General features: G+C 44.0%; 2 protein-coding genes across 9 annotated transcripts in view; one reads left to right on the top strand and one right to left on the bottom strand.

The window, feature by feature from the left end:
• The window catches only part of SGCE (sarcoglycan epsilon), a 71,419-nt gene extending 66,038 nt beyond the window's left edge, over positions 1-5,381 (bottom strand). For 2 of the 8 annotated variants that reach the window (XM_027540143.1, XM_027540145.1), the window contains exon 1: positions 5,177-5,378. In XM_027540143.1, the coding sequence (XP_027395944.1) occupies positions 5,177-5,285 (109 nt within the window). In that variant the 5' untranslated portion in view covers positions 5,286-5,378. Of the gene's footprint in view, positions 1-5,176 lie in introns of all 8 variants that reach the window. The other 6 variants (XM_027540142.1, XM_027540144.1, XM_027540141.1 and 3 more) reach the window with 5 other exon arrangements.
• A 185-nt stretch (positions 5,382-5,566) lies between these two features.
• Positions 5,567-18,281, top strand: PEG10 (paternally expressed 10). The gene is given in 3 exon segments (XM_027540138.1): positions 5,567-5,800; positions 11,995-13,178; positions 13,181-18,281. Coding segments are annotated over 3 exon segments (2,364 nt in total). The 5' UTR covers positions 5,567-5,795; the 3' UTR covers positions 14,356-18,281.
• The last annotated feature ends 2,054 nt before the right edge of the window (positions 18,282-20,335 follow it).

Genomic DNA, 20,335 nt, shown 5'->3' with positions numbered 1-20,335 from the left:
ATTCCCTTCTTGAGCTTCACTGTTAGAAAGGTCTCAAGTTGAAACCCATCTCTATCTTTCACCCACTACAGCTGGTTCTGCTTTCTGAAGCAAACAGAAGAGAGTTTATGTCTACTTTTAGTCTTTAAGCTAAACGTTTCCAGACCCTTTGAGGATACCTCCTATGACAAGATTGCCAGACCCCTCACCATCCCCACTGATTGTTCTGGAAGTTGTCTAATTTGTCAATGTCTCTCTTTAAATGTGACAGCCAGAAATGGACACAATACTACACATGTGGTTAATTAGAGCAGGCTACTCTTAATTTTTGTGACATATGGACACTGTACTATTACTGGAATCTAAATTTAATTTTTTTTTAATTTTGCAGCCACCATGCCACTGGTTCATAATAACTGTCCTTCTCCTCAAAAACTGCTACCATATAAAGTCATCTCCTTCCTTTATACAGGCCAATGAATTATGAGGCATTTACTGCTACAAAATATATTTCTAAATAGTAGCCTACTTAAACCATATTAACTCTCAATTCTGTTATCTATTTGTAATAGACTTTTTTGAAGTCAACAATGGATTTTAAAGCAAGCATCTTAGAACTTCATCAAAGCTATCCATAAAAATGTTGAAAAAGAGAAGACCCAGGGCAAAGGCTTGTGATCCTTCACCTAGGACCACTCTCAGACCCAAACCCAGTAACCAATTCGGATTGCCCCAGGCTCACAAAGCAATCCTGCTTGTCTATACAGCATCTTACATACGAGAGCCTCCGAAAAGCCCTGACAAATGCTTAGCTGAAAGCAAGATTCATTTATCTTTTAAAGCAAAGTGTAAAAAATCTACACATACGAAAATTAAGAGTCAAGTGAAAATACATATGCACGTGGAACAAAGACTAGAAGGGAAGGCACATCAGTGCAAATGTTTGTTCTCGTGTCAGACTGTGGAGACTCTACTCTTTTTTATTCAACACGGTCTTTACTCTAGTTACACTGTTTGAAAACCTGAAGTCCCCGGAATTTTGCTCAGACAGAAATGTGTGTGGAAGCTGTTCAGAAGCCATCCGCGTGAAACAACTTTAAGAGCATTGAGCCTCTATCTGATTCTACCATCCTGAAAACCCCAATCGGGAAAACCAGTCACTTGAAAAGACTTGTTGATCTTCAGAAACACTAGCTTCCTTTTTTCAATTCTGCAGTGCTGCTTGTGGCTTAATATTTCTAGAAATCAGGGAGGCAGCAAACAGAAGAACTGCATCCTAAAGTTTAGAAAAAGCCTTGATGCCTTGCATGTGCGTGTGCCCGTGTGTCTATCTGTCCATGTCTCTCTGTCTGCCTGCCTGCCCGTGTCTGCCGGTCTTTCTGTCACGTCTCTGTTGGAGAAGCTGGAAAGGACAGAAAGAAACAAAAAGCATCATGTTAATATTTCCGTGAAGCTCTGGACTTCACAGAGCTCCAGCCCAGGGATCTGTAGCGGACATGTAAACATATGTTATCTATTCACGTAGAGTCCTTTTTTACACCAAGATTGGGTAATAAGATCAACAACAGAATCTACCCTTGGGTGTTTAGAACTGAGGTAACAGTAAGTTAAAAGAAAAGGGACCAGACAGAGTAAGCATGGACGCTTAGTAAAAAAGAAGAAAAAACAAAGTGTCTGGTTATTTTAGAGAAAATGCGATCCATAAATACTGCACTTCTTAAAACCCCGACCCATCTGAATAACTGACGGAGAATTTTTTAACATGTCAAGGTTTCCTCACTGCTTCAACGTTTTATTTCAAGCCTGGTTTTCATCAGTTAAAACCAGTGCTAGAAACTGGATATGCGTTATCTTTCTCATCAGTTTTCTCTGGTGCTGTCCCTTGCTAATTTTCAATGTCCGAGAGACAAGTGAAAATTCCACTTTGCTTAGAAAAACAATTTGCCTACCACACTAGAATTTAAAGTAAATAGATGAGGTCGATCAACAGCTTTTAGATTTATGGCAAACTCTTTATAATAAATGGATAAAATGATCAAGTATTAAGTCCAATTAATATTTGACAACTGAAAAGTTTACTTTGCTGAGAAATAAATTTTTCCTACCACACTAAAAGTTAAGTCAAATTGCATGTAGTAAATCAGCAGATTCACAGATCCAAAGCAAACTGTCATCTAAATCAGATAAAATGTCTAACTAGAAAGTCCAGTTATTGTTTGGCAAGTGAAAATTCCACTTTTTATGAAGTATATTTTTCCTACTCTAGACATTAAGCTAAATATAAAAGGTAAATCAACAGCTTCACAGATACATGGCAAATTGTCTTAAATAAGTAAAATATCCAATTAGAAAGCTATTATTTGACAAGTGAACATCCCACTTGGATTTGAAATACAATTTTCCTACTACACTTGAAGTTAAACACAGGTAGTTAATCAACAGCTTCATAGATCCACAGGAAATTCTCATTAAAATGGATTAAAATGTTCCCATACAATGCCCAGTAGTATTTGATAAAGTAAATAATGCATATTAGCATCTCTTTTTGCTATGCGTGTGATCTTGTGCAAGACGGGTAAGAAACAGATAACACTGGGAACTATCTGAGAAAATCCAAAATTCACTTATGACATCAAATATCAAAAGAGTGTTTTAAATTCTTATGTATTTATGTGGGGGTGATTTTTAATGTTGTTCTGTGCTTTAGGTAACATGAAAATGTCATCTCAAGTATTTACCTATTAACACTGTATTTTTGTTTTTATGTTTGATATTGTTTTGCTGCTTTAGATTAAGTTTTTTTCTCAAAGCTACTATCTATTGTTGCTTTTTTCCTTAGAAAAATCTATTTCTAAGCAAAGTAAAAATGTTTTCATATATAGAGAATAAGAAACACAAGGATATATACCAGATTACTATGTGTGTGTTAGAATAGTGAGATCAGAGGAAACTCTCAGTTCTTTGGTTTTAAATATTTTTGTACTAATGTTCATCTAAATTTCAATTAGAAAAAGTAATCACTATTATTTCCATTTTTAAAAAGATTCTAAAAATTTAATGTTATTTAGAAAGCTAAGGCTCCTTGAAGAGAAAAAAATGGAGGAAATTAACTTGACCCCATTTTTAATTTTTAGAAATTACACCCGTGCAACTCTATGAAAAATATACATTATTTAGGCACATGTATATAGAGAAAGTAGAGTCCCTAATGTTTACCGGGGTTGTCACAGGATAAAGAGGTTACAGGTGATCCTGATTTTCTTTTTGAGGTGTTTTTTTCCTCCAGTTTTCTGGATTTTTTCCCCCTAAATTTTGTACAATGAATAGGAATTACTTTTACTATGATAAAGATAAACACTAAAGCTGCGTTTTTTTCCTCCACCCTACCCCCCCAAAAAAAGTCCTGGCTAACATTCTGAAATAAAAATTCAAATAGATTCAAACTTGGTGAAACTTTTTTGATTTTTAAACCTGAGTTTTTTCTATCACCTATCCTGTTTTTTAATCTCATCTTTTAGAAACAGAATGTCTATCAATTACCAAACAACTAGATGAAGTAACTTTCCTGGATTTAAAAAAGTGGGAAGAATTTGACGGTCTGGCAGTCACCAGAACAGTATTCTAGAAAACATAAGAAATCCTGAAAGCATTCAACATTGCAGGGAAGAGTGAACATCCTAAGCATGGAAAGACACTAAGGCACTTCTAAACACTATAATTATATTCACCCAACTTCCTTGGAAGGTATCTTTCAGTGTTGGAAATCTGCACTTCATTTATTCATATATCTGATGGTCAATATTTTATTTCTGATTAAAAAGCAGAGTTTCAATAAATGTGCTAGAGTTTTGTTTACTCTTAGAAAGGCTGGCTTTAACTGAGATCTCTACCATTCTGTCATCTACAACGGGTCAAATTCTTATCTATCTTCTATGTACAAATTAATATATAGCAATGTTACTCAAATCTGCTATTTTAGCCTTTAAATACAAATCTCATCTGTGTCTCATCTGTGTCTCAGGAACCTCACGCAGTTGTAGACAATTGGTTTTTCATTTTAACTTAAAGTTCTTTTACTAAGATTATCAACAGATTGTCCCTTTTCTTAGTGCCTAACACTTTCCTAAATTGAAATCCACGTTAAGGCTTTTTATTTCAGCTCCTTCCTCATCAGTATTTTAGTCTCGTAACTCACTGCAATTTTCTCTAACGTATACGTTAGAGAAAAATACATACGTTTATAAACATACACAAATATTTGTGGCCAAATCTTGGCAACGCGCTTCAAAGGATTAAACTTGCGGTTACCGTGACTAAAGGTATTCATTCACCCTACAAGATTTAGAAAAACGTAACGTTGCAGAGAGATCCATGTCTCTGCGTAAACCTCGTAATCATCACCAAAAGGCCGTAGCTGGGAGTCTCCGAAGCCCGCCAAATACACTGGAGGCATCCACAGCTGTTTTTAATTGTTTTCGCTTTCTCGAAATAGTGTACTTGGTGGGGCAAACCGTTGTGTTTTCAGCGTCTCTGGCCCCCAGCCGAGGTTAACCCTGACCTCAATGCCCTGTTTAGCTCCTAGCATTTCACGATTCCGTTTCCCTGCTCCGCAAAACCTAAGAAAAACGAGATTTCCGTTGCCGAGAAATTCGCTTAGGCAGAAAGGAGAATTAGGCGTGTCAGATGCATATTTTTATGTCCCCTCCAGATCGGATTCAAGAAAAGGGGGAAAAAAAGATGTGGTGTGTTGGTAGAGCTGGGCACAGCTCAACACCCATTTCCTAGGGCTCGCCTCTGGGCCACAGAGCCCCATTCGCAAGGTAAGCCCCCAACCCCCAGATGGTCGACGACCCCCAGCCTCTGAGGCAGGGATCCGGAGAGGTTCATCACCCGGACTGCTGGGGACGGGTGGGGGGCAATGGGAATGGAAACTGGAGATGGAATTTCGGTGCTGCTGGGCAGGGAGGGGCCCCCGGGGGCGCAGAGAAAAAAGGCCAGGGGTCAAGCCTGGCAAGGGAAGCACAGGGTTCCAGAAGTGGGGTGCAGGGCATCTCGGAGGAAGCGTGCACTGGGGACTCTGCAGCATGAGGGGCTCATGCCCAGAAAATGCACCCAGGTACCCCAAACCCGGGAAGGGGGGGTGGGGAAGCAGCGGCCTGTTGGCCCCAGGACCTCCCGTCGCGCGCGGGACACTAACCTGTCAGCAAGAAGGTGCCAGTGGTCGCGGGGCTCATCCTGCGTGTCCCCCGACCCTGTCCCGTCCAAGCACAAGGGTCTCCCAGCTCCCACCACCAGGGCAATTGCATTCTTGGCCTGGCTAGGCCGGCCGTCCTCGATTCTCCCCTCCCCTCCCTTTCTTCTTTCCTCCCAGCTCGGCCAGTTCAGCATCAGCATCCTGCACCCCCCTCCTTAATCCCGAACTCCCTCTAGCGGCGGGCCAGTGTAGCGGGGCCGTCGCCCCCACCCCCATCTCCCCCATCCCCCCATCCCCTCCGCCCCCGCTCCTCCTCCACCCCCCCCTAACCCGCGGAGCACGCTGGGATTTGGCGCCCCCCTCCTCGGTTCAGCCTATATAAAGCTCCGGGTCGGCGCTCCCGGTACACGCGCTTCAACTTCGGTTGGTGTGTGTCGAAGAAACCTGACTACGACCTGAGGAGACCAGCGGAGACGGACCACCGAACCTCGAGGAAGGTCCGCTGAGCGGGCTCGCGTCCGGAGCCACTCCGGGCTGCCGAGCAGCCAGCGGCGCCCACGCCTGGCACAGGTGTGGGACCCCGTCTTTCCAGCCTTCGCAGAGGAGTCCTCGCGTGGTGAGTATGCGGTGAGGATGTTTCTTTTTCTTTAAGATCACGTTCATTCCCCGTTCTTATCGAGAACTGCGGAAGATGGAATAGCGCCTCGAATGTCTCCACGCACACCTTGTCACGCCTTCACTGGCTGCACCCCAAAACTGCGTGGAGAATCCAAGCCTTCAGGGCTTTGATTCCTAGTACCTAAGTCTAGATACGGGTGGTAGACAGATATGAGCTGCGGACAGACATGAGCTGCAGACGGACATGAGCTACAGACCAATTTGCAGATGTGCTGCAAAGTGATATCCGCTACAAACTAATTGGCACTTCAGATGCGCTACCAACTGATGAGCGCTTCAAATGCGCTACAAACTGATAAGCGCTTCAAATGCGCCACAGACCCGATAGGCGCTTCAATGCGCTACAGACCGATGGGCACTTCAATGCGCTACAGACTGATGGGCGCATCAGTGCGCTACAAAGCGATGGGCGCGTCAATGCGCTATAAACTGATGGGCGCTTCTTTTGCACTGAAACCAGTATGAACTGCCGCGATTTATGAATTGCCGCGATTTATGAACCACAGACTGATGAGTGATTTGCGCTTTAAATGCGCTACAAAATGTGAGCTGTGGAAGATTAGCGCTACAAAAATGATACGATAGCACTACAACAGCGCTTCGTTGCGCTACGAGACTCAGGAACCGCAGAGGTACACGAGCTGTGGAACGATTTATACCTAAAATGCGCTACAGAGTAATAACAGCTGCAGAAATAGACAAGCTGTACTGTTTTGCGCTACAAAGAAACCAGTTGAAGCGGACAGGAGCTGAAGAGTAAGATCACTCTGTTCTTAGAGGAACCCCACCCTTTGTCTCTAACACACCTTTGGAATGGCTCCCACTATGTTTTTCTCTAGGACGGTTCTCTGCATGATGGTGCTGTTAGACAAAATGGAGCCCTGGGCAAAAATTAGTGTTTAACATTCTGCCCACACCATTCCTGCTATGGCAGTGGAGTGGAGGGGCTCTGACTGTAAGCGTAAAAGGCAATCTTTTGGTGGTGGCGGGGCTGCCTTGCTTAGTTGCACTTGATTGAAGTGGTGGTGTAGTTGTAGTGATGGCGCGAATTGGCATCCAGCAACAGTTTGTGGAAACTGTTGGTTTGCTTAGTATTGGGAGGCGTGGGGTGGTGGTGGGGGACTGGATCTGGGGGTGATTGCTCTTGTTGCATGAAATGAATCTGGCTGGTGGAAGCTGGTGGGAGGGGTTTGGGGAGGGGGGATCCTGGGAGAGGCATGCAGCCCGTCTTAGACCTGCCCCGCCCATCCTAGCGCGCCTTCTCTGCAGTATCTGCTCAGAGCAGGCTTAGCGCCGCCCAGTGCCTGCTCCGAGCGCGCCTCCTCTGTGGCGCGCCTTCCCAGAGCGCGCCTTCTAGATCCCGCCTCCCCGGAGCCCGCCTCCTTTGAGGCGGCTTCCCTAAACCCCACCTTCCCCTGACCCCCCCCTCCTTTAGGTGGCACCTCCAGACCCCGCCTCTCTCTGAGCCTGCCTCCTCTGAGGTAGCTCGTCCAGACCCCGCCTTTCAAAACTTGGCCCCACCCTGAGCCTGCCTCTTCTGAGCTGGCCTATGGCCCCGCCTCTCCAGAGGGTGCCTGCGCCTGCGCAGTGCGCGCCCCCAGCCATCTCATCAGGGTTCCCCCCCCCCCACCCCTTTTGCGCCTGCGCACCTTCGCTGCCTGAGCCTGGCTGCACAGCCCCGCCCTCCTGCGGTTTCTCTCCTGTGGTTTCTCTTCTGCGCAGGTTTTGCCTTTTATCCACTGGTGTCTAATAAATATAATAATAATATATAAGGACAGTTAACAACAATAACAATTATACATGGCATTAAAAAGCCACTTTTTATAAGCACTTTGTATATATTAAATAACATAAACCCACAATTTAAATTCCTGATAGTGGGTTATATGAAAGGTGCTTCCAAACTGACATGGCTGGCGCCTCTAAAGGCAGTCTAGCTAAATGTTTTTACTACAAATGAAAAATAAAATAACATTTTTAAGTTTTGAGGTTTTTTAAAATCTTAATTAAAATTTAATTTCTTTAAAGTAAACTTTTTAAAGTGTTTGGACACACTAGTGGACCTTTGTGTTGGGACCCAATGGAATCAGATGCTTTGGTGAATACAAAATAAAGAACTTGAACTTTGTTTCACAGGAGTTTTAAGTCACTTTGTTGGTGCTACTGGCTTGGCCTCTAAAGGAGGATGATGTGTATTTCTGGATTTTTTTCTTGGAATCTCTAGGGCATTAGCCCTGGCTGACTTGCCTACATATTATTAATTGGGTCTGGCATATTGTGGGCGTTCATTAAATGATCAGAGTAAAATGGTTTATTCAGTGTCTTCCTCCGTGTGTGCAGGTGTTTTCTGGTTTTTTGTTCCGGGCTCTTTCCTGTGGTGTTTTGTTGTCCTGGGTTGTCCAAGACGCTGCTTGTTTTATCTTGCTCACATTTAACAGGATCTTACCAAAAAAAAATTGCATTTTTAAGTTTGAATAATGTAAGCTGTAATTATAATTCAAAACACCTAAGTTAATTCAAAACACTAAAAATAATTAGCTTTTTTATAAACTAAAAAGCAAAGCTAATTATTTAAATTTGGGGCAAGTGGTTTAGTTAATGGTACATAATTGTCATATTTAAAATTTGTGTAATGTAACAAAGTGGTTACGTTACACAATACAGATTGACGGTTTTAGCTGGCATTTTAAAATATCTGTATAAAACAAATTTATAGTTTACTGCCAGTTAGATATTTATGTTTCTAATTAAATGAAGAAATTTTAAAACCTGGTTCCATATGTTGTAAACCATGAACCAGGACTATTACAGGGGCATTTGGAAGCATTGGCTCCCCAAATTTGTCACTCCCAACCAATCACCCCCTACACACACACTGCCTCCAACAAGTATATAGTCTATGGATATATGGATAACATGTCATAATTACAGCTTCAAATCCCCAGGTTCCATTTGGCCACCTTGCCGCCCTAACCCCTCTTCTCTTTGGAAATTCTGTGTCTGCATTATAAAGAGGTTCAAAACAATGGTTTTTAAAATGTGCATATTATTAGAATTTGCATTTCATCAACTGTACAGTTCTCAAAAAGAAATGTGGACATTTGCAAATGTAAAACAATTAAGCATTGTTTGGTGAAGTATCATTTACTAGTGTGATGGTTAACGTGTGATGGGTTTTTTGCTGCTGTTGTGCTTTGGTGTCTTTGGTGGGGGCATTGAGGGAGGGTAGGGTGGGGGGAATAGAAAGTTTCAAAAATCATTGTGAAGAGTCAAAGATTAATCAAATGTATTTAATTCTTAAATAGAGTGGTACTGAACTGTTTTTCATGTGTAAAGGTGGCATCTGTCCCAGGTGGCTTAGCTATATGCTGTGTGTTCTTTGAGGTTTTATTTTAGGAATGGGGCCTCTTGACCCCACCTCTGCAATCCAGTCCCTACTAAGGAGGCATTTAAGGAGCCATAGTCTTGTCATTCAGATCAAGTCACAGTGCCCCTGTTGCCTGTCATCTGGTGCTCCGGTTGCTGTTTAAACATTTGTAAACTTTACTTCGGCTCTTAACTTGCTTGCCCACTACCCTATCAGTTTTAATGGTTAAACAACTCTGTTCTGGGCAGTTGACTCTTTTAGGACTTAAGAGTCCCACCCCAAAATTACAAACCCTGGGGGTGGGAGCCTTAAGCCTGATGCCTGGTAAAAGTTAGGGACCTCAAACTAGTGATCTCACAGGTCAAATAAGGCCCTGAATGTTTGACTGGCATTGGATTTAAAAAATCATACAAGAGTTAAAAGAGTTTGTAGGGGTGGGGGGAGGTATTCATCCCCAAGTGATATAGCTGTAGCCCCTCCCTATTGTCCAGTCTCTTTTCACATTTCTATTATCTTCCTGTCCCCAAAAGCATTTGAATTTTAAGGTCTTACTGATCTGCTGTTTCCATAAACAATTCAGTGATTGTTTACTGATTTCCTAATGTATTGTTATTTTTGTCCTGTCCTTTTTTTGCAGATGTGAAAACCATCAGACCTGGGCCTCAATAAAGCCCACCCCAGTGACTGTGATTGACATATAGGTGGTTAACCTTTCTGACCTGCTCCAGGCCGTGCTGTGAAATGCCTTTTCCAAAGTCTTGTCTCTAACTTTTGAAAGTATTATTGTTTTGATGACGGAAGTGGCACCTCAGTCATCATGACATGAAACAATGACCTGTGCTTATTAGTTGCTTTTTAATGGGACATTAAAACACTTCATTTAATTAATAAAAATGGCATTATTTGGTGACCTCATATTCTGATTGTCACCAATGTAATCGTCTTTAAGCAATTGGACATGAAACAATGTCACAGGCTATGATGTGTTAATTACATCTCATTTTTTCTAAACTTGAATGTCTTATCTTGAATGTCAACTGTTAATTGTTTCCGTAGTCTGTTATTAAAGTAATTAAGTAACAGTTTAAAAATATTAAAATGGCACAGTAATTCTGTCCCTTAAGGATTCTGCTTGCTGCATAGCCTCCTTGAAGAGGCCGAACCAACAGCCTAGGGCATAAGGGGAAATGGCTGTGGGTGGTGGGGCTGGGGCAGGGGAGGGGCTAAAGAACTTGGAGGCGTCTCAGAAAGAGGAGGAGGAAGGGGTATTTCTCTGTAGCCAGGTACCATGTTTAATTACCATCACCTTCCCGCCCCACCCGTACCGGATTGATGAAATATTAGCAGTTTTTCACCTAACTCCTCTGAATAGCATTTTTACTTTTGTGGCTTTATTTTGCATAATTAATTTGCTGTCTGTTTTTGTCTTGGTGGGACAGAAAGGAACAGGTAGCAAGGACTGCCAAGTTAAAATGTAATGAATAGGCAGTCTATGGGCTTTATATATTCCATTTTTAAAGTTTTGAGCACTTTCCTAGTTTTCCAAATATGAACACTCAATGCCCATTTTAGAAATCATTGATGTGTTAAAATAATTACTCTAAGTGAATTTAACCCTGTTTCCAGGAAGTACACGTGCCCCTGTGTGCTAATTTATATATGTGTAATTTATTGTCACCCTACCCATAATTAGGGCAATAAGTTCCCTCCTCGCTTCCCCCTCACACAGTCATTCACCCCTATGGACACAGTCTTTTTTTAAAAAAACTGAGTATCTTTAGGTGGGATATGGGACCCAGTTTGCCATAGTTGCAGCCCCTCCCTGTTTTAATCTCAGCCTCATTATATAGAAAGTTAAAGTTTCTGTTTTTATTAATAACTTTATTAATATCAGCTAACAGTTGTTGAATATGCACTATGTGCTTTACTTGCATTATCTAATTAAACCCTCATTGTAAGTTTGAGGGACACTATTACTGGGATTCTTTGAATGTTCTATTTTATAGCCTAGCTACTCCTAAGAGGCATCAATCAATAACTGTTGGTTGACTGCATAATAAGGAGAGAAAGCAGTATATACAGGTTGCTGCTCAGTACCATTTCTGTCCCAAAGGGGAAATCTAATTAGGGTTTGAAAAGGAATTTAGACAGTTCTCTGCTGCCTTTGTGGCAGTTGTTGTTTGTTTTGATAACCATTCATAGTTACCTTGTCTATAAAGGTGGATCAGGGTAGGGACAGTGGGCCAAAGGGCCCCCCCCCTTGATGGGTTGATGAATACAGTCATTGTGATTTTAACCCCCCCCTCCACCTTTCTTTTTCTTGGTTCTCTATTGGCTGGAATAGCAGCTGTTTTTTCCAGTAACAAGTAGTTATCATTTTGGCTTTATTTTACATAATTTTTTGGTATCTTTGCCTTGAAGGTTTCTTGCTCTGCTTATAAAGGTTCTTACTTGGAGTGTCTCTACATTATTAGTCAGTAAAGGTAACCATGCTGCTTATAAGAGTTGCATATTGTTAAATTATGATGAACAGGTGATTCTTGAGGAGGAAAGGATCATTTGGACATCAAAGAGGAGGATGCTTTTCATTGTCCACAGTCCTAATTGATTAACATCTTTTTTGTGGGGCTTTGGTCTGTTTATTAAATACTGATGTAAACAAGGGGAATAAAGAGATACTTTAAATACTCATGTATTTAAAGTACTTTAGCAGATACATCGTATTGTGGTGCTTTGAATGTATGTGTTGAATTTATGCTTTTATCTTCACTTACAGAAACAAAAAGCTTCTGAAAACCAGAAGGCGAAAAGGCGGACGCGGAGGCCAGGACACAGGCCTCCATTGCCACAGGAGTGAAGCTACTACGCGCGGGAGGTCTCCTCCCACCCCAACCATCACCCTGGGGCCCGACTGCCCACCACCTCCGCCTCCTCCTCCCCCCAACGATCCTTCCTCCCCCTCCAACTCCCCCTGCAGCAGCCAGAGGGGCCAGTACAACCCAAACCTGGGAGAACGCCGGCGGGAGGATCTCTCAGAGGAGATCAACAACCTCAGAGAGAAGGTCATGAAGCAGTCCGAGGAGAACAACAACCTGCAGAACCAGGTGCAGAAACTCACCGAGGAGAACACCACCCTCCGGGAGCAAGTGGAGCCCACCCCCGAGGAGGAAGAGGACGACATTGAGCTGTGCGGTGCAGCGGCCGCCGCCGCCCCAGCCTCCCCTATCGAGGAGGAGTGCCCAGAAGACCTTCCCGAGAAGTTCGACGGCAACCCAGACATGCTGGTTCCCTTCATGTCCCAGTGCCAGCTCTTCATGGAGAAGAGCACCCGCGATTTCTCTGTCGATCGCGTGCGCGTCTGCTTCGTGACCAGCATGATGACGGGCCGCGCTGCCCGCTGGGCCTCGGCCAAACTGGAGCGTTCTCACTATCTCATGCACAACTACCCAGCCTTCATGACCGAAATGAAGCACGTCTTTGAAGATCCCCAGCGGCGCGAGGCTGCCAAACGCAAGATTAGACGTCTGCGCCAGGGCATGGGGTCAGTGGTCGACTACTCTAATGCTTTCCAGATGATCGCGCAGGACCTGGATTGGAACGAGCCCGCCCTGATCGACCAGTACCACGAGGGCCTCAGCGACCACATCCAGGCAGAGCTGGCGCGCCTCGAAGTGGCCAAGTCGCTGTCCGCGCTCATCGGCCAGTGCATCCACATTGAGAGAAGGCTGGCCCGGGCTGCCGCCACCCGCAAGCCGCGCTCCCCGCCACGCGCGCTGGTGGCGCCGCACGTCAACAATCACCATAACCACCAGGTAGACCCGACTGAGCCCGTGGGGGGCGCCCGCATGCGCCTGACGCAGGAAGAGAAAGAGAGACGTCGCAAGCTGAACCTGTGCCTCTATTGTGGGAATGGAGGCCACTACGCTGACAACTGTCCTGCCAAGGCCTCGAAGGCTTCGCCGGCGGGAAACTCCCCGGCCCCGCTGTAGAGGGACCTTCAGCGACCGGGCCGGAATTAATAAGGTCCCCCCAAGATGATGCTGCGTCATCTCCACACTTGCAAGTGATGCTCCAGATTCATCTCCCGGGCCGACACAGCCTGTTCGTCCGAGCCATGATCGATTCTGGCGCTTCTGGCAATTTCATTGATCACGAGTACGTGGCCCAGAACGGCATTCCTCTGAGAATCAAGGACTGGCCCATACTTGTAGAAGCAATTGATGGACGTCCCATAGCATCGGGCCCCGTGGTCCACGAAACACATGACCTGATCGTCGACTTGGGAGATCACCGCGAGGTGCTGTCGTTCGATGTGACTCAGTCTCCGTTCTTCCCCATCGTCCTGGGGGTGCGCTGGCTGAGCACACACGATCCCAACATCACGTGGAGCACCCGATCGATCGTCTTCGATTCCGAATATTGCAGATACCACTGCCGGATGTATTCTCCGATACCACCACCTCTCCCGCCACCAGCACAACCGGCGTTCTATTACCCGGTAGAGGGGTACAGAGTTTACCAGCCTGTGAGATACTACTACGTGCAGAATGTGTACACCCCAGTGGATGAGAACGTCTACCCAGACCACCGTCTGGTGGACCCTAACATAGAAATGATCCCCGGAGCGCACAGTATTCCCAGCGGGCATGTGTACTCACTGTCGGAATCTGAAATGGCAGCCCTGCGAGATTTCGTCGCCAGACATGTGAAGGATGGGCTGATCACTCCCACCATCGCGCCAAACGGAGCCCAAGTTCTCCAAGTGAAAAGAGGGTGGAAGCTGCAAGTTTCTTACGACTGCCGGGGTCCTAACGGTGTCACCATCCAGAATCAGTATCCTCGACTCACAATTCCAAATTTAGATGACCAAGCTCACCTGGCGACGTACACTGAATACGTACCTCAAATTCCAGGATATCCGACCTACCCCGCCTATGCGTACCCGACCTACCCAGTAGGATTCGCCTGGTACCCCGTGGGGCGAGATGGACACGGGCGATCCCTCTATGTCCCCGTGATGATCACCTGGAATCCTCATTGGTACCGCCAGCCGCCAGTGCCCCAGTACCCGCCGCCGCAGCCTCCGCCGCCGCCACCCCCGCCGCCACCCCCGCCTCCGTCTTACAGCGCCCTGTGAATAGGCATCCTGCCCTTCAGGATCTCCGCCCTCAAAATGAACTCCTGTTCAGCTTCTCATCAGTGACTGTGTGCTACATTGGGCCACTGCACCTTCAGACCAACCTGAGCACAGGCTTTCCTCTGAAATGGTTACAGAAGGTCAGGGCCACCCTGGACTGAAACCCATCTCAAAGCACCCACTGACCTCCACTGTTTGGTGGGAGCAACAAAATATTTACCAACAAATTATCTCTGGTTTTCCACTGTAACTGCCAACCTAATTAAAATTCATAACAAGTTTACTTCCCAGCAAACCCTGGAAACCTGGGTTTTACCTGCTGAAACCTCTGTCACCATCTGAATTATGAGCTGTCAGATTCCTCACTTAAGAGTTACTGAGAAGCTGATGCAAACACAGGAAATGCTGTTTTCTTTACTGAGGGGGAGGTGAGGAGGAGGACATAACTTTCCTTGCAGTTGAGGTACTTTACAGCCTTGGAGGAGTGAGGCCTTATTAAGGAAGCCACAATTACTGGTGCAGTGCCAACGGCTTCCGTGATCTTCTGGCTGCACCCTTTGAAACTTCACCATCTTCAGACTCCATTTCCATGACTCAAGGAGCGGCAACTCGACCAGTTCTCTGGGGAGCAGGCAAAACCCCTTCAACAGAACACCTCAGGCCTCAGGAGGAAGTGCTCTCAGAGGGATTTGTGCATGTTTGAGTGTGCCTTCACATCCTGGTGCAAATCATATGTACCCAATAACTCTGACTTTGTCACAACACCTTACCATCACCATGCCAGCAATGGCTTCCACACAAAACAAAAAGCCTGGTAACCAGAGACTGTTGGTGGCTCCAGGTGGTTAGATATTTGTGAAATGTGATCACCTCTCAGTCATGTATGAGGGCTAATGAGTAGCTAATAAGGACTCCTAAATCCCTGTACCCAAGTCTTAAAGGAGAGACTCACGGTTAATGGTACCACCTTGACCCGGAACTTCAGAAAGAATTTTCACGAGCATTGTTCACTGGCTGGAAGGGTGCCACCTGAAATCTTGGGAGCATCTGTCCTTGTCTCTGCCTCCATATGCACCTGGGCATTTCATTACCAGTCCCCTCACTAGACTATAGCACTAGGATGCTAGGGGAGGGGGAGTGTATTTTACCATCCTGTAGAGGATGGAGCCGATAAGCTGCCAGTGAATGAAAGGCCTCAGAAAGCAACCCAAAGCAACAGACAACACAAGAGTTGTCTTCGATCCAGTGACATCGGCTGGTGTCTCCTGGATGCTTTGTGCTAACCTGGGACTGCCTGACTTCCTCTAGCCTGGCCCCTTGCTACTACCTTGAACTGATTGTCTAACCTCTCTCTGTGTTTACTGCTGCCACTTACCTGCTGCAGGATTTGACAGCCTTCCTGCCTGGTTGCTGAGACTCCATTTTACCTCCATGGCATGGAGAAGAAAGAGGCAGGCTTCTGGGAGCATCTGTTTCAACACAGTCTCCAACAGTTTGAGCAGTAGCAAACGATATGGTGTATGTTTCAAATAGCCTGTCATGAAGAGGAGTCCAGTGGTGAAGTTTCACTTTTCATCAGCATCACCCTTCACATATTCATTATCACTCACCCTTACCCTTGCATGTTTAAATACTTAAAAGTTTTAGCTGTAGGTTGATAGTGTCCTTTAACACTGTTTTAAAGTAGTGACTCTGCTTTCAAAGTTATTTCCATTGAATTACTATCCAGCTCTTCTTAAATCACTTAAAATTGATACGTAAGGTAGTGTAAAATAGTTCTTTACTGTGAACTTCTCTTACAACACTGTGAATAAGAGGCTCCTCAGACTGGAGTGCTTGTATAATAGTTCATCCTGTTCATCTTCAAACTTCTATTTTAACATCATCTATAGTTTAAATTTTTTTTTGATTGGGCCTTTAAAAATCAAACAAAATGAGACATAAATTCAAAGAAAATACCTAATTGCCTAATTGGCTATTTAATCCAAAACAACTTTTTTTCTTTTTTCCAATGGAATCTGAAAGCTTGTCAGTCACTCATGTGTTTTAGGTTAATTTCTTTTTAAATGGTGCATTTGTGCTTCTGGACTTTTTGGAGCATCACGTCAGTTTACCTCAATCAATCCATCCTCCATCCATTTGAATTCAAGTTGCTTTGTGTCAAATTTACAGTTGTCAATTGATCTTCAAGCTGCAGAGGGCCTAGAAATGGGCTATTGTCTGCAGCCCCAGCATGTGCACACGGACATTGCCATCGCTGCAAGCGGAAGTCTGGAGATGTGACGACAACGATCATGAGGGAGCATGGTGGTGTGAGTTAACAACTCACAGAGGAAATCCCTGACACACCTTTGGCTGTTTTGTAGGGCTTGTGAAAATCTGTTTGGCAGTGTGTACTATGCCCTATAGCTCTATATACTATCTATATGCGTAGGTGTTCAAGATAAGTAATCTCAAACTTATTCTGTAGAATCAGAATTTATTAAGTTTCCTTTAGCTCATGTGTTTTCATCAACTTTGTTTTAATTGAATACTTTAAAACTTTTGGCATTTTCCAACAAGATGCCTTTATTCGTAAGAAAGGAAAAGCAAATTAATCTCTAAAGAATGTGGAAAGGGAGCAAAATAAAGATGATAAAACATCAAAGTTACTAGCAAAGCCAACAGTCTGCCTTTTGAAACAATGACAAAATTGATTGACTTTTGGCCCAAATTGTAAGTGTTAGTTAAAAAATGAAGGAAGAAGATATAAGCTCCCATTGTTAGGCAGACCTGGAGAGAACTAGCTAAGGTCACCATGCTAGATTGTTGAAGTGGAGGAAGTTTATATACATTTCTGAAGGGTCAGTTTAGTTTGAGCAATGAGGTACTTGTATTAGATACTGGAAAATGGAGAGTTGGTTGGAATAAATCATGTGAGTTGGCACAGTGAACTTCAGGCAGGCAGAATAAGAGGGCACACCTCCACAGTGCAGTCAGGGTTTCTGTTTAAGTTTGCAGGTACCTTGTGGACTCCTGAATTGATCCAGTCATCATCCACCACAGACATCTAACATCAGAATTCCAAGACTGGCAACAGAGAACGCTCTGCTGGAAAGACCTGGGCAGAAATGAAGAGAACCACCTGCAGAGATGAAGAGCCTGATGGGAACCATGCCACGCTTTCGTCTTAAAGAAAGAAGGTGCATCAGTTAGGATTGAGAGTTCTTTGTTGTTTCAGATTGTAGAAAGCTATCAAAGTGGTCTGTGGAAACTTTGCTTGTTTTTTTTTTTTCTTTGTGTAACGATTTACTTGGGGATATATATAATCATAAGTATTTTGGGGGGGGGACTATTAAGTAATCTTAAGTGGGTGGGATTAGTTAAAAAGCATGATACTATTAGATACCGCTATAAGTAAACATGTGCACCTCCTTGTGATTCTTTCCTCTATAATTGCTACCCCTAAAGATTTCAGATAAACTTGAAGGGAACTGCAGGGAGATCAACCTTTTGGGGGCTGTTGGACACGGATAGAAATTAGTGGGAGAAAGTTCAGGGATGATTGGATAAAAATAATCTAATAGAGGCTCTTTGCCCTGAGGATTAACTCCGGGGATTGAGATTGTAAGCAGTCTTTAGAGAGTTAAGATAGATAGATGCCCTTTGAGAAATTGTTGCTGGAGTGATATTGATAACTATAGATGGTAAAGATTCATGGAAGTTACAGAAAAGTGATGAATAAGAACCGTTGGTTATGCCCCTGTCAGTGGCCCTTCTTCTTACCCCTGCCCCTTCTTCCTAACTCCTCACTGCCCACCTGCCCCTGCGCCACCTCCCTACCCTTGCCCATTTATTGCTATTTACTCTGTATTTCTCTCTATTTGCTAATGTATCAACTGATGTTATAATAAAAATTCAATAAAGATTTAGTGGTTAAGTGCAAACTGTGTCTTGATCATTTCAGCGTACGCTGGACATCAAGTGGACGGGGTTGGGGGAGGACGGGGTTGGGGGAGGATGGGGAAGGGGGAGGAAGAGGAAAGGAGGGGTGGAGAGAGAACAGAAGAGACGGTGAAGGAAGAAGGAGGAGTGAGGAGGGTAGGGGAGTCTAGAGGATGGGGCTGGGGATGGGAAGATGGGTGGGAAGGGTGGCGGTGCTATATATCAATCAAGCAACACAGTCCATTATTTACCCAGAATATTCCAAGAAATCGATGAAATCATTCCCAGTGAAACCTTTAATGTATAAAATAAAGCCCCATGATTAATAGCAACTCTATGGACATAATATAAAAAACTTCCTAAGCTGAAAAACTTAAGGCCACACAATTAATAGAGATTCTATTGACATGTATAACTTTTTATATGAATTTACCATGGGGTCACAGAGTCGGACACGACTTGGTGACTGAAGGACAACAACAACAAACTTGGAATACCTGAGATTTATTAATAGAAAATTATTAAAAATTTAATAATTTAAGGATAAAAGAGAAGACATACCAAATGTACTCAGGTATGACATGAAGGGAAATGAGCAGACGTTTTTAACACCAAATAACACTAAAACAATAATAGCATGAAAATCATCTAAAGTGACAAGTGAAGTTGAGGAGGCACTCATCCTATCGAATTTCATAACAGTTGTAGGATAATAGGTTGCATATAGAAAACCTGAGCTAAAGGTATGATGATAATCATTTCACAAAATATATGTTGTCAAACTATTAAAGCTGCTCACCTTATATATATCAATAAAACTGGAAGAAAGAATAACATTGCCAGCTTTTGCCATTCCTTAGAAAAAGAAACCCTGAAAAAAAGGATTCAGTGATAGTCAAATTTTGAAGGGTTACTGGGTTTATTGATGGGGTAATGATGTAAATGCAATCGTTTATTGGTAGGTACACATGGGAACGATGACTAAATGGAATGATCTGGGGTAAGGAAGGACACACAACCTGAAAACTTTCACCGTAGAAGAACACCATCCTGAATGGTTACTCATCTAGCCCAGAGTTCATGGGCTTCGACAGTGCGCCGAGTAGTGGGCGGGCTTTGAAAAATTGGTGGGGGGACACAAATGCTTACTTGGGGCTGGGCGTTACTTAATTTAAACAATATGCTGTTGCTGCTGCTGCAAAGTCGCTTCAGTCGTGTCCGACTCTGTGCGACCACATAGACGGCAGTCCATCAGGCTCCACTGTCTCTGGGATTCTCCAGGCAAGAACACTGGAGCGGGTTGGCATTTCCTCCAATGCGTGAAAAGTGAAAGTGAAGTCGCTCAGTCGTGTCCGACTCTTCGCGACCCCAGGGACTGCAGCCTACCAGGCTCCTCCGTCCATGGGATTTTCACCACTTTGAAAAAAATGGGAGTATCCATACATTCCTGTTTTGTTGCACCTAGACTCCTTCCCTTTTTGACCTCCACCTCACTTCCTAAACCACATGATTAAACAAAACTTAAGGGAAAATACACAAATTATGAGTGAGTGAGTGAGTGAAGTCGCTCAGTCATGTCCAACTCTTCACGACCCCGTGGACTGTAGCCCACCAGCTTCCTCTGTCCATGGGATTCTCCAGGCAAGAATACTGGAGTGGATTGCCATTTCCTTCTCCAGGGGATCTTCCCGACCCAGGGATCGAACCCAAGTCTCCCGCATTGCAGGCAGACGCTTTAACCTCTGAACCACCAGGGAAGCCCAACACCAATTATAAAAACATATAAAAGCAATTAAGTATTAATGTGGAAAACTTTTTGATCCATACCTCAAAAAATACACTCGTGAAATCCAGATAGATCAAGAACTACAGAAAGGAAGAAGTGCATAATGGCAGAACAGGGTAAACAAAATTATTCATGGAATTAAATTAGCAATCGCAACTAAGACCAGTAGTTTTGAATTCACAAAGAACTGTTCAACATAATGAAAAGATACATGGTATACACCTATAAACTATGTGATAACTAGCTTATTTACCAAGCAACTACTATTTT

This window comes from Bos indicus x Bos taurus, chromosome 4, assembly GCF_003369695.1.
Source record: "Bos indicus x Bos taurus breed Angus x Brahman F1 hybrid chromosome 4, Bos_hybrid_MaternalHap_v2.0, whole genome shotgun sequence".
NCBI classification, from domain to species: Eukaryota; Metazoa; Chordata; class Mammalia; order Artiodactyla; family Bovidae; genus Bos; species Bos indicus x Bos taurus.
Note: the sequence above shows the minus strand (reverse complement) of the source record. Positions and strands in the feature narration are given on the sequence as shown.